Source organism: Dermacentor albipictus, chromosome 10, assembly GCF_038994185.2.
Source record: "Dermacentor albipictus isolate Rhodes 1998 colony chromosome 10, USDA_Dalb.pri_finalv2, whole genome shotgun sequence".
In the NCBI taxonomy this organism is placed as follows: domain Eukaryota; kingdom Metazoa; phylum Arthropoda; class Arachnida; order Ixodida; family Ixodidae; genus Dermacentor; species Dermacentor albipictus.
The window spans coordinates 71292087-71305605 of NC_091830.1; the positions used below are offsets into that span (position 1 = coordinate 71292087).

The 13519-nt window shown below is 48.6% G+C and overlaps 1 protein-coding gene across 1 annotated transcript in view; it reads right to left on the reverse strand.

The window, feature by feature from the left end:
- Positions 1 to 1222: 1222 nt before the first annotated feature.
- Positions 1223 to 13519, reverse strand: part of LOC135898336 (uncharacterized) — a 38065-nt gene continuing 25768 nt past the window's right edge. Inside the window, exons 8-9 of the mRNA XM_065427225.2 lie at positions 8347 to 8520; positions 1223 to 1821 (exon numbers count right to left, since the gene is read on the reverse strand). Of these exons, the coding sequence (XP_065283297.1) occupies positions 1577 to 1821; positions 8347 to 8520 (419 nt within the window). The 3' untranslated portion in view covers positions 1223 to 1576. The remainder of the gene's footprint in view (positions 1822 to 8346; positions 8521 to 13519) is intronic.

Here is a 13519-nt window from a genome sequence, read left to right on the forward strand (position 1 = left end):
GAGCGTGCGCGAACCTCGACGACATAAGGTCGGCTGCACGGGCACTATCTGTCGACCGAAGTGTGCAGAAGAAAAGTAGCGACTCTCGCTAAGTACACCATCAATTCATTTAAAATAAATTTTCAGTGTAGCTGGACAAGCTCAGCCTGCTTTCAAGGGAGCGGTACGGTGACTGATCTTTACGACGAAATGATTTGTATAATGAAAGATTTTGGAAGTCCAGAGCATGTCGTCATAATGGTGTTTGGCTGTAATTTGGTTTCGAGAGATGCTATGATAGTGCGATGCCATGATCGTGTGACGATGATGGCAAAGGTCACGACGACAGCGAAATCACGTCAACGGGATGACGATGGTGCAACAGCTTCACGCCTGCGTTTTCTTATCTGCTCATTTGGATTGTGGAGGCTAGATACTCCTTCGATCTCTCGCTTTAAAAATCATGCTGATCTCACGCACTGTAGGAGTTAAGTCTAAGCGAACAGCCGGCAAGCCGACCACTAAAACCCGAAGCATACAAACGTTCAGAAGCCGCAACGCGCCCCACAACTCGGTTACCGCACATGCCCTTTGAAGAGAATTAAAGTCCGGCCGCTGATCTCGAAAACGAGTGAAATAGCCAATGGAAGCTATTTGCTTTTCAAAGTGGTCTGCTTCCTCAAAACAGACGTATAGTGAGGCACATGGTGCATCTATATGCTAGAGGGAAACGCTTTCTGGTTCCTTGTCCCGTTTCTTGGCGTTAGAGCGGAACACGTAGGACAACGAGCCAGTCACGCCACCTTCATGATAGTCATTTACATCCAACGAGTAGGTGCAAGTGATTTTCTTATGAGGGCTTTATTCGCCAATCAGCACAATAAATCCAAGAATCAGCTGCCCCTCCCACATTTTTTGTTCTCCTCTTTCTTAGTAAATGTAAGGAATCGAATTGCCAGTCAACTCTGAGGAGCACAAGCGCATGCCCACTGATCTATAGCCAAGAACACTTTCTACGAGTGCGTAAACAATGTTAAAAGTGCGTAATAGCGTAGACTAGCTAGAACACGACATCACTATTGCCACTATCAACTGCGTATAAGAGAACCCACTATTCTTTAGTCAATATCACACTCCGTCTGCCTCTGCTGGTGACAAAAATAACTGTTGATGTAAAGGCACTGCAAATCTACATCCATGTAAAGGTTTCTCAAAGCACCATGAGCCATGAAGAAAGTTCAAATAAAACATATAGTTTTACTTTGCAATCAGTTCTATAAGAATTAACGTTGCCAGCTTTATTGAAATCACAAATATTACCAGAAAAATTAGCCGAAGTAGAAAAAAACTTGTCATAGATCAGAACTGCTCCGCAGGGAACATTCAACAGTTTAAATCTAAAATTGCCTTTTGACTGTAGGAACCAAAGTGCGACTGCACGGATATCAGAGCATGCCGGTCGTGGGATTAAACATCGCGTATGATGTGGCGGTGCAATTGTAGCGCCCTAAGGTTCGAGGGAAAGTACCGGCAGAGCCAACGGTGGTGAAAACTAACAAACAAAAAAGACACGGTGTCGGTTTGTGACGTCATCGCGCTAGCCACGGGATGCCTCCTGGTGGCGGCGGTGGGCATTAGAGTCGCCTCGCGAAAGGCAGGTCTCGGCGCAGGCGGTGTAGTTGGGGAACCGGTTTCTGCCCGCCAGGCACAGGTCGGTCAAGTCCTTGCATGACGAGCGTAGCGGATTGAAGAAATACTGCAGCTGCTGCAGGCTTTCGTCGCAGGCCTCGCCAACGACGGGGTTCCAGCAGTCGTGCCCCTGCTGCCCGGAAGCCGAGCGCGCTGCACGTGTGTAGGAAGAAAGGAAAGTGAGCACGTGTCCCGAGGCAGGGAAAAAGAAGTTGCGCTGGAACTGATCGTTCGTTCACTTTATCTTATCCAGTCATAAGTGCACAGCCAGAACTTGCCAATTGGCGTAAAGTGGCCTGTCTCACTCTTTTAGAGCGCAGCATCTTTGGCGTCCGTTCCTGGGTTTCGCGTCGTCGTCGGCGTTGTCGTCGGCCTCGTAACCAGCTCCGCCCCCATTTCATCCCCCCAGCGCTAGCAGCGACCGACTGATACCGCTGGATGCCGCTGACGCCGCTAGAGAGTCAAGATAACGTGACTGCATAGAACACCGTCGCCGCCATGCAGAAAGAGGAGGAAAGGGTCCCCCCCCCCCCCCTGTTGTGTGGCGGATAGGGTGCTCTTCAGTTGCCGACGCGCCGGTTATTTCACGTAGGCCCCGGCACGTCGACGAATACGTGACCACCTTCCCACGGCTAGACCTGGTTCTTAGCGCTGCGGAAGCGAGGGTATCATATTGTTTGTGTCGGCATCGGCGGCGTTGTCCCTGAAACCAACTCCGCAGCTGGGGTTGACTCACTATCGGCGTCAGCGGCATCAGTCAGTCGCTGCTATCTCTTCCCTCCTCCCTTTATCGTGTTGTCCGCTTGCTGCGCGCGCTTCTGCCCCCATCGTTTGCCGCTGGGTGTACACGCCGCCCCCCTCCCCCCTCTTCCTGCGAGTCTCCGGTTGTCAAAGCGCCGGCTCGAACTTAATTCCTTTCTTCGCTCCTCCTCCAATGCAACCCCTGTGCGGTGGCAATCAGAGAGCCAGATCGGTGGCGGCGGATCTGTATATGTGCACCGCCCGAGCCGAAATTGCCGCTGCCGTTCGCCCTGTGCGGTGGCAATCAGAGAGCCAGATCGGTGGCGGCGGATCTGTATATGTGCACCGCCCGAGCCGAAATTGCCGCTGCCGTTCGCCACTGCGAAATTTGCCTCAATCTATCGAAAAGGTGAAACAGCTTATTTGCTGCGCTCAAATTTCGCATTAGGAAGTAACGTAATCGTCGGTAATTTTTTTTCATGAAGTTTACTTGCATAACTATAATCTTCGCGAACAGTTCGTAAAAAAATTCCATTTCATATCGTCAAGAATGGACCACCGGCAAAAGATTGATGTTCATCGTTGCAGAACTGCGACCTATGCAAATGCATTTTCACTTTGAACCACCTCCGAATGAAATCAGTTGCCAGGAACAGCTACTGCTATTACGGATCCATCGCGCGCTTTAAGACTTTTTAAGCATGAAATGCTTATAGCTCCCGCTGTCGGCGACCTTCGAGTGACCTTGAGCCAGTGCCATTATCCGGGCACTCAAACGAGAACATCTGGTAATACTGCGAGAACAAAACGAGATCGTGTGGGTAACTAGTCAAGACTGCATTACATGCCCTATAGTTACTTCCCAAACAAGTTACAAAAATATTGCTTCGGAGTTCTTCCTTATGCTTGTTCACAATATCACTCGGGCTGTAACTTCTAGTACGCTGGAGTTTTATTTTTCATTTCCAATAGGGTGACATTCAAAAGGCAGATACAGAGCACTATACACTTGACTGTCATCTTTTGGCGCTGAGACAGAGTTGCCCGTGCTCTTTTCAACGCCAGCGGTCCGTGAGTTCCGCGGATGGCTGTTTAACCGAGCCGGGACTTGCACTGAGGTTCTGTCCGTGACAGAAAATTACTGCGTGCATGCGGACCATTGCACAGTTTGGCGTGATGCGGTGTGGTGGGGTGTGCCGTTGTGAACATGCACTCACCCGTGGTTATCAAAGATCACGGCTAGTAACCAGTGGCGTAGCTAGGTCGTCTGGCACCCGGGGCCCATAGGTCTTCTGTCACCCCCCTCCCCGAGTGTAGCTGGCGGAAAGAGGGATATATTCAGACGCACAGGACCCCCCCCCCCTCTCTGGCCCCTTGCACCCGGGGCCCACGGCCCCCCGCCCCCCCCCCCCCCTGTTGCTACGCCACTGCTAATAACAACTCCAACGAATCTGCTTTGCCGGTAGCCATGTCATGCTTACATCTAATCTCGATTGCGGGAGAGCCAGCATTTGTTGAATAACATACTTAACATTGCTTGATTGTGCTCCTTAATTCTTACTTAATTTGTTCTGTTTTGTTTGTTTTTATTTGTACATCTTAAATTTAGACTGCTGCGTCATCTTTTCTTCTATTTTTCTCGTTTTATTGCAGCAGTACATTTTGGTGTAAATTTGTCGATTGTTCAATCAGCCAGTTGGCGAAAAACTTTTGGCTTGTCTCACTCTGATAATTTGCTATCCTTTGTTTAGCAGACGCAGAACAATAACAATTCATTAAGACTAGACTCAGTTGTTGCGAAACATGCGGTTAGTTTCGATATTCGCAAATATCGGCTAGTTCATTTTCGCAAACAAAATACCGAGTGCGCAATATTCGTTTCGTATTCGAAACGTCGAGTATTCACCCACCCCTATACTTGTTACTGCTGTCCAGTTTCAACGCACTCCTGTGTCTGCAAAACAAACTTGAAACCATGCTCCGGCAGATAACGAGAGTTATTCTAGGCACCCCTGCATATTCGCCATCCAACCGAGTTGATGAGACGGCAGTGCTGCCTAAACTGGATGAGCTGAAACAACTCCACCAAGAGGCACAATTTAGTCGCCTGAAGCTATCTAGACAGGGACGGGCATTTATGCGTGATCTAGGCTACGATGTCCCACAATGCCCAGACAGGGAACAACAATATCCCCCGTGGGACACGCTAGACCATATTACCGTCGACCCAATACCTCGAAATATGGGGGCAGACACACAACCAGAAAGACGACAAAGTCGAGCACTACACCTCAAGGACGACACCGACGACTGGATCCTATACACGGACGCCTCTCCAAATAATCGAGGCTTCTGCACAGGGGTGGCAACCGACTCTACACCTTTATCATGGGGCCTACACTGCAATATTACGTCACAACATCAAGCGGAACTTACAGCTATCGTGGAAGCCGCGACCATGCCAAATCCACACGAACGAAATCTGCTCATTCGAACAGATAGCCATGCTGCATGCAGGGCACTCGCCGCCAGAAACGTTTCCGCGGCACTACACTCAGCATTAACAACGCACCTCAACGCACACCCTAACATTAGAGTGCGGATTCAGTGGATTCCGAGTCACACAGGGATCAGAGGGAACGAAGTGGTACATGCCACATCCCGCGCAAATCTCCCGGGCCCTCCTCTGTGGTGGCCGGACCCACTGAGTCTGAATGAGCAATATGCCTTCGCGCGGGCGGAAAGGCGCGAAAAACTTGATGATTTACTAAACAACTCCATGAAGTATCCACAAGCGGATACACACATGAATCGAAGAGAGGCGGTACTATGGAGGCGTGCACAGACGCACTCTCTCTTGTCCCCACACTTCCAACACTACATACAAGGTTTGCCTGGTAAACCTGCTTGCATGGCATGTGGCGGCTTCCCGGATAATGCTCACATTCTGTGGGATTGTCCGGGGAGCCGTCTCGCTATTCAGGCTAGCCTTGCCAAACTCTCACCCATCCGTAGACCTACGACGCTTGAGGAGTGGCTGGCGGACTCCTCCCCCGACTACGTACGTGCCATGATCGAGCTCATCACGACGCTCGGCTTGGCAGACAATTAGAACAAAGCGGGCGAACCCGGACCGGGGTTCTTGAATAAAGTTTATTCTCTCTCTCTCTCTCTGCAATATTGCAATATTCCTGGTGTAAGGAAGAAGAATGGCACTAGAAAGTTCCCTCGCCATTGCGTGCCTCAGAGCCAGAAGGTGATCAGCACGCTAGAAAAGAGCCCCATCCCCCATCGCGTGTCTCGCGGCCAGTTGACCTGTCCCGCTGAGCTATCGTTGCTGCCGCTGTGTTTCTGGCTAACGCTCGATGACTCGAATATACCTCGTCACACTGATATTGGGAGACCTATCCAATCATATACCTCCTCCGGTTGCATCCCTTTTCCTGCGCAAGCACGGGTTGTAGCCCGCGAGGTTGTTTCAGCAGCTTAATCAAACGCTCTCATCGTTTATGGAAGGTGATCTTCCATTGGTTTCAAAGTGAACAGCATTGCCTACCGTTATAGATATAAAAAATCTAATTGGCTGACGAGAGGCGAGGAGTGTGCAGAAGAGAATAGGGTTTGGTGGGGTTGAGCTAGTGTAGAAAAAAAATGGCTGTGGCTTAGCGAAGCTTAAGCCCAGGATCCGAAGCATACTAGCCTTTATTTTAGTTGTTATGCGTTGTATATTGCAATCACTCAGTTCAGCCCTTGGGCGCGGCCGGGCAGCCACCATTTAACCACGTGGCGTGACGTCACGACAGCCGGAGGGAAAGCTGGGCCCCAACTCGCGCGGTCGCGCGCGGCCGTAGCCACTACCTGACTCCCGCTCCTCCCGCTAGGGGCGCTGTGCCGGCGCGTGACGTCACGGTCACGCGCCGGCGAGCGCACGAGCTGAGACCCGGCTATTGGCGGCGAGGAGTTACGGAGTCGCCATCTATCGGAAGCGCCTCGCTGGCGTAGTATGAGGGATCACGTGGCGCGCTCCTCATAGGTTTTGCTGTCAGCGCTCACTGAAAACACCATGCGCGAGCTCTCCCAGACATTTCTGTAAGTACTTTCGAAACGAGAGAAGTTTCTTACTGTCTAAATAATAATCTTGGGCAAACTGAAAGCACACAATCGTTTACAGACGCTATCTCTTTACCGAATACGTACAGTGAACGCCACTGCGCGCGGTCGCTGCGATGGAGTCTCCCCAACCCGCTTCTTGCGTGAAAGGTAGGTAAACGCTGGGAGCAAACTATGTGAAAAATGTTCTTATAGTGTTTGTATAACTAAATGGTGTGTAATAGGACGAAGCCTCAATGCAGCGATCGCGCAGATTCGCAGCGACCGACTGCGCGTCTGAATGCTTGTCCGCGCACTGTGTCGCTTTCTCCGCGCGCGCGTTTTCGCACCGTGCCATGAGCTTTAGGCCACAGAATATGAGCATTTGACAGTATACAAACAATCACTGTTGCGTGGGCGCTATCAGAGCTGTTCAAAAATAATTTAATTGAGAGACTTCGACGCCTACGGGGACTGTGATGTGACGTCGCGACGATTCAACCTTTTTTTTCTTCTAAATTCTTTGACGTTTCAATACTATTTCTCGAGTTGCGTCGCACTGTATGTTTATCGGTGTTCTCAGCGTGCCATTTCCCGCTGCTCCTTTTTTGTAATCCAGTGCATTAATTCATAACACAAACATGACCATATGCCATGCTTTTTTTAAATGTGCTTCTTACCGCTGCCTTTCCACTCCACTGAACTTGCCAGTATCTATAGCAGCGACAAGTTCATAGACCAAACCGTCATGACATTAGTCGGGCAGCGGACTCGAGCGAGCGTCTATGTGCGCGTTTTCAGAACATCGCAGACCGGGCGCCGTAGCAGAAATCGTCCTCGCGTCTGTTGTAGCCGATGACTGTTTGCCGGTTTTATGTTTCGCGAGCCAAGCTTCACGCAGCTTCTTGTCCTGCGGCTACGTGTGAATAAGGCTGAAACCGGCCTCCGTTACGTGCGTCCGGCCCTGCGGCACCGAGCAGTAGCCTACCATGTTGCGCGCCTTCAAAGGCAGCCACTACCTATTTTAGTACTTTCAAGCGTTGTAAAGAAGACGCTCGAAGCGGGAAAATTTCGCCACTAAATGGGGACCGCAGCGCACGAGGGAATTTAAACTCGTTTTCAGCTCGCTTCGGCGCGCCCGAAGCAGCCGACGAGGCTACTATGTCCACGTGATCCCTCCTTGCAAGTCACGCCGACGGTGGCGCCAGTTTTTCCAGTGGTGCAGCTCGAGGCCAATGGCCTCGAGCTCCACCAATGGTGTTTACGTCCTAATCTATGCTAAAGTGTTTTTCAATATCCTATTTCACGCTGTCATTTTGTTATGTAAATCCGTATACATATACTTATGTGCGCAGTTTAAGGAGAAAGGGAGGGAGATTGATAAACTAAAGGCCAAGAAGTTAATCAGGACGGAGCCCCGTGGCTACCCTGCGCAGGGGTAAGGGAAAACGGGAGGAACTGATTAGGAGAATGAGGAAAAGGGATGTGTTGATCTCGCCCACGTAGTGAAAGTTATCAGCGCAGTATTGGAGACGGTCGCGCAGTATCGAAAACGTTCGCGCTGTCTGATAGCCTTCAGAAGCCTTCAGAAATCGCTGCAGCACATTTGCGGCCTTCTGCAGTTGCGATGTGCCAGATGAAGATCTTGTCTAACAAGAAAGTTCTTCCATCCAGTTGGCTTAGGACGGTGCAGAAGGCATAAGCCCCTTGTTTCGAAAGGGCGGGCAGCATCAGGGAAGGCTTTCTGCTGTTTCTTGGCCACAACGGGCGCTTAATTCTGTGCTATCAGTCATTCCTTTCAATAATGAGTATGCAGGCTACGTATTGAGCATGCAGGGCTGTACTCACAGCAGGCGGCTTGGCACTCTGCAGTGGTGAAGAAGATCTTCGTGTTCCTGTAGCAACCTTTCGAATAGTCCCACGGGGAACATGTGCCCGTGGCCGGATTGTATACTGCGCTGGGTTTCAGGCTAGCAGCGTTACACTTTTGCAGTATCACCGTCTGACAGCGCTTCGGAGGCACTGTGGGGTAGAAGTTGGCAGATCAGAATATAAGCGTAGAACGTTCTTTGGATAGCCCTTCAAAGCGCGTTTCACCATACTTCTCCACGCTTTCCTGTGTTTAAAAATTCGCTTAGGAATACAAAGAAAGCGAAACAGCGATAATAACTCACAAACAACGAGCCAGCCAGCTACATCATGCGGTGTTTCTCAGAAAAGCTGCGTATTTGTAAAATTGGGATTTCAGGCCTGGGCGTGTCCTGCTTTCCAAAAAATACCCCGATTTAGCGTCAGCTACTCGCATGCATCTACCAAACTGCATGCTCTTGGTTTTCAGCAGCTTTGTTGTCCCGAATGTCTATTGGGTGTCCCGCAAAATTACAGATCGTCCCGGCTGTATATTGTTTCTAGCGATTGAATGGTTGTGATTCTCACTTTCCCATTCAACTGCCGATAATATTTTAGCCCTGCCAGAGAGCACTAGTTTTCGATAATAAGTGGGATTTTTATGGCGTAAATGCCAAGGTTAGCCAAAGAGTGCCAAGAGATGGCATGACGTAGCCCATGGTATTGTCAATGAAAAGGGAATATGCATATTGGAGGTTGGAATGCGCAACAGTTTGACGAGACACACACCACAGAGCGCTGTTGCAACTATCGTTTTATGCCCTTGTCAAGGGAACCTTGGCAAGGGAATAAAACGTGGCTGCACAGAGCCTAACACATCATCTGAAACGTGCGTAACATTTTAAACATTAAAATAATAACAATGGTTAGTAAAGTTTTGCATAAGCATAAAAGATATCATACGAAGTATGCTATACCAAAGTTTGTTGGCATCAGTACCACTAGAGCATCATCAGGGCCCTTGAGCGTAAGGGCTGGAAGACATGTTTACAAGCGCTAATATAGCAGCAGCATCCCTCAGAGAGCATGTGCTGTGAGTTTATTTATTTATTTTTATTTATTAGATACCTGCATCGCCCATGCGGGCATTACAGCAGGGGGGATTACATAATAAAGGAAGCAACAAGTAATCACATACATAAAGCGTGATAAAACGCATCATTGTTTTCAATATTAACAATGTCAGGCGAAAGAGCATTCCATTCTCTGATAGTCCGAACAAAAAAAGAATACCTAAAGACGTCACCCTTGAAAGGATACTCGCAGACTTTCAGCGCATGGTCGCGTCTCAACGACGTATAAGTAGGCGACTTAATATATCTTTCTCTCTGAATCCCTGTTTTTGAATAATAAACAGCGTGGAAAAATTTCAACCTCAGGTTTTTTCGCCGGTCTTTTAATGCCTGCCACGATAATTTTATTTTACTTTCTGTCATACTTAATTTTCTACTATAGTCATTAAGAACAAACCTAGCTGCTCTGTTCTGTACTCTTTCAAGCTGTTCTGTGAGATCGGCCGTGTACGGATCCCAACAAATACAACCGTAATCAAGTAAACTACGGACATAAGTGAAATACAATTGCTCTTTTAATTTATTCGGTATTTGACTGCAGTTACGGCGGAGGAAACCCAATGAACGTATTGCCTTATTTTTAATATGCGTAATGTGCCTGTTCCATCTTAAGTCAGACGTCATTAAAATTCCTAAATATTTGTATTCGTCAAGTTTCTTTAATGCCATATTACTCAAGGTATAAGTGCATGGCTCAAATGCGCGCTTCCTTGAAAAGGTGACGTGAACACATTTTTCAACATTTAGTGACATTTCCCACGTATTGCACCACGTTCCTATAAGGTCTAAGTCAGTCTGTAATAATGAAATGTCATTTGCGTTATCTCTGACTCTATAAATGACACAGTCATCCGCAAACATTCTAAATGAAGACGTAAGATCACTTTCAATATCATTAATAAAGAGTAGAAATAAAAGGGGACCTAAAACTGATCCCTGAGGAACACCTGAGGTAACTGGAATATATGCAGAAGAAAAACCGTTGAGCACCACAGACTGCTCTCTTGCACGAAGATATTCGGCAATCCAAGCTATGGCACTATTGTCCAATTTGTAGGCCTTAAGTTTTGAGATGAGAAGATCATGTGCAACGACATCAAAGGCTTTTTTGAAATCTAGAAATATGCAGTCTATTATTTTGGTTTTGTCTATTGCCGAGGCCAGATCATGAAAGAATTCTACTAACTGTGTAGAGCATGAAAAACCTTGTCGAAAACCATGTTGACTAGAGCTTAGAATATTGTGCTTAACTAAGTGCGACATGACCGAAGTATAAATTATGTGTTCCATTAACTTGCATGGGATACTTGTTAAAGATATCGGTCTGTAGTTTTCAACGGCACCTCTCGATCCGCCTTTGTGAATGGGTACAACCCGTGCCAGCTTCCAATCACACGGTAAACAAGACTCAGATAAACACTTTGTAAATAACCGAGAAAAGTAAAAACACAATATTCCAGAACAGTTTTTAAGAATCGCTGCCGGAATATCATCAAGGCCACAAGCGGTCGTCGGCTTCATCTCCTGCAGTAATTTACGCAAACCTTCTACACCAAATATAACCTCAGGCATTTGTTTAATTGCGTTGATAACACGTACTCTGATGTCGTATAAGAAGCCTAAAACTGCTTCGGTGTCAAAACAGTTGTGCACCGAGAAACATTATCGAATGGAAGGGTTTATGATGTTGGTAGGCTATAGAGAAATGCCTTTTACTTTCAGTTTCCACTTGATGACACTCCAGGAAGACATTGCGGACAATCAGCCTCTCACCACATTTACAACAGTTGGGTTATTCAGCACCTGTGAGCAAGTAATCGTGCGGTCACTAGTGTGCTGTATTCTCAGATGACAGAAGAGGACGTCGTATTGTCGTGACCTTGTTGGGGATTACCATTTACCTAAATATGGTTTAATGACATGGAGCTTAATAATTGTTCCAGTGTTTCGAACACGTTGGCAATAGATTCTCAGTTTTTTGCACAAGTGAGGCTCCAAGTTTAGGGCAGGAATGGCTGTGCATGGAAGAGCTGCTAACCTTCGTTACCGCATACGTAGTATTTTAACCTGCGAGCTTGTTACCTGCGATAATAAATAAATTCACATGGAGTCACGAGCTGCGTGTAAGAAAGATAACCATCTAAACGTTTTTCACTCACTGTATGACAGCGACGCCGATTTCGCGCTTAGTCACATCACATAGTCACATCACATATCATCTGGCATTGATCAGTTCAGCCTGTATACGCTAGAACCAGAAAAAAAATATTTCCCACTTGTTCTATCGATCGCCGAGTGGAACACATTGGCGTCAAACAGCCACAATAACGAATCCATCTTGTTTTTGATCGGCATTACTAACTTTTTAGAGCGCAGCTTTCAGGCGCTCGTTCCTGAGGCGAGCGTCGGCGACCCTCGGCGTCTCTCGTCCTAACCAAGCGAGCGAGCACAGCGAAAGATGAACGCGGAACGCAGCGGGGATGAAAGACGTGAGGAGGAAAGCGGAGAGGAGGGTGCAGCGGAACCATGAGGCGGAAAGCGGAGGAGGGTGTGGCGAAAGCATGGGAAGAAAAGCGTAGCGCGATGACAATAGCTACGAGTTGGCGCCAGAGTAGCGCTGTCGTCTGAGAGGTCTGTCGGCGGCGGCGGCTGCTGTGAATCGCGCTCACGTGCTGGCTCTCGCGATCTCAGGATTAGCCAGGCACTTGCGCCGCACTTGGCTCCATTCGCAACGTGCCGCGCGAGACAGACCGTCCGCACCAGCCATTATATCGCGAAATGGAAACGCCTATATAGAGTTGCGCACAAATTTCGCATTAGGGAGTATCGTATTCGAAGGTGAATTTTTTAAAGCGAAAGCTTTGCTGGCCGCGAACTTGCGATTTCGCCGTGGCCGTGCTCCGAGGAGGCACATGACGTCCCACCACGTTCCTCGTCACACCGCGTTCCTCGTCGTTGCGTTCGCCTCCGCTCGCTTGGCCAGCTGCGTCGCATGCCTGATAATATGTCGGAGGATTGAAAGGGAGAGCTCGCGTGCGCCGCAACCACAGTTGAGGCAGCACTATGGACGGCGACAATTCTGATAAGCAGGAGGAAGCCTGGAATCGACATCGGAACGAGATGAAGAGGAAACGAATCGCCCAGGAAACAGACGAACAGCGCCCCGAACGACTGGCTAAACGCCGCAACATATCTATACAACCAGACTAACCTGGACTTGCAATCAAGATTAACCAAGGCTAACCATGCTCTGCCTTAGCTTTCGCTGCGTATATCCTGGCATAGGCGAGCTAAGCCACTGCCAATATTTTTAGAAAGCGATGTTTGCTGACTTATTTTGCTTACTTGCTTATTCTTTTTATGTATTAGGCTGTATTTGATCCCTATATAGTTCCGCTGATTTTTGTCCTTGATCTTTTTACTTGTTTTGTTACGGAAATAATTGTGCATGACTTGTTAGCTTGAGTGGGTGCTGATTTCAAAAGCGAAGCATTGATTTGGCCTTGTCGGAGCCAAGGTCAAGCGGGAGGCCGTCCAAGGTCACCGAGTTTATCGCCGATGCGCGCGCACCCCCCATACGCTTGATCGCTGACCGTTATTGGCTCGGCCCCTCCTCGCTCTACACGCATGCAAGCGCTCTCCCGCATGCCCGCTGGCATGCCGCTTACGGCTTGGCTCCTCCTCTCCTCGCTCCATTTGCCGATACGGTTGTGAGCGGCACAAGTGGACGTTGCTCGGTTGCGCTGGCTGCGCTACGTCTGCTTGCCTCTGCTTGCAAATGAAACAATACGCCTCGAAACTATCAAGTGGACGTGTGTGTAGTGATTCTTGAAGGAGAGGAAGAGAGAAGTGCAGTGCCGTAACTGTCTCTCAGAGGAGGACACCTCAACAGCACTGCACAGCGAAAGGGGAGTGGGGAGAAAAAGATAAGGGAGAGAAGGAAAGGAGGGCGGAAAAAACAAGAAGGTTGAAGAAGCAATGCGGGGCTTACAGCCGCGCTCTCAGCTGCGTGTCAGAACAAAAGTCAAGTAGGGCAGGAA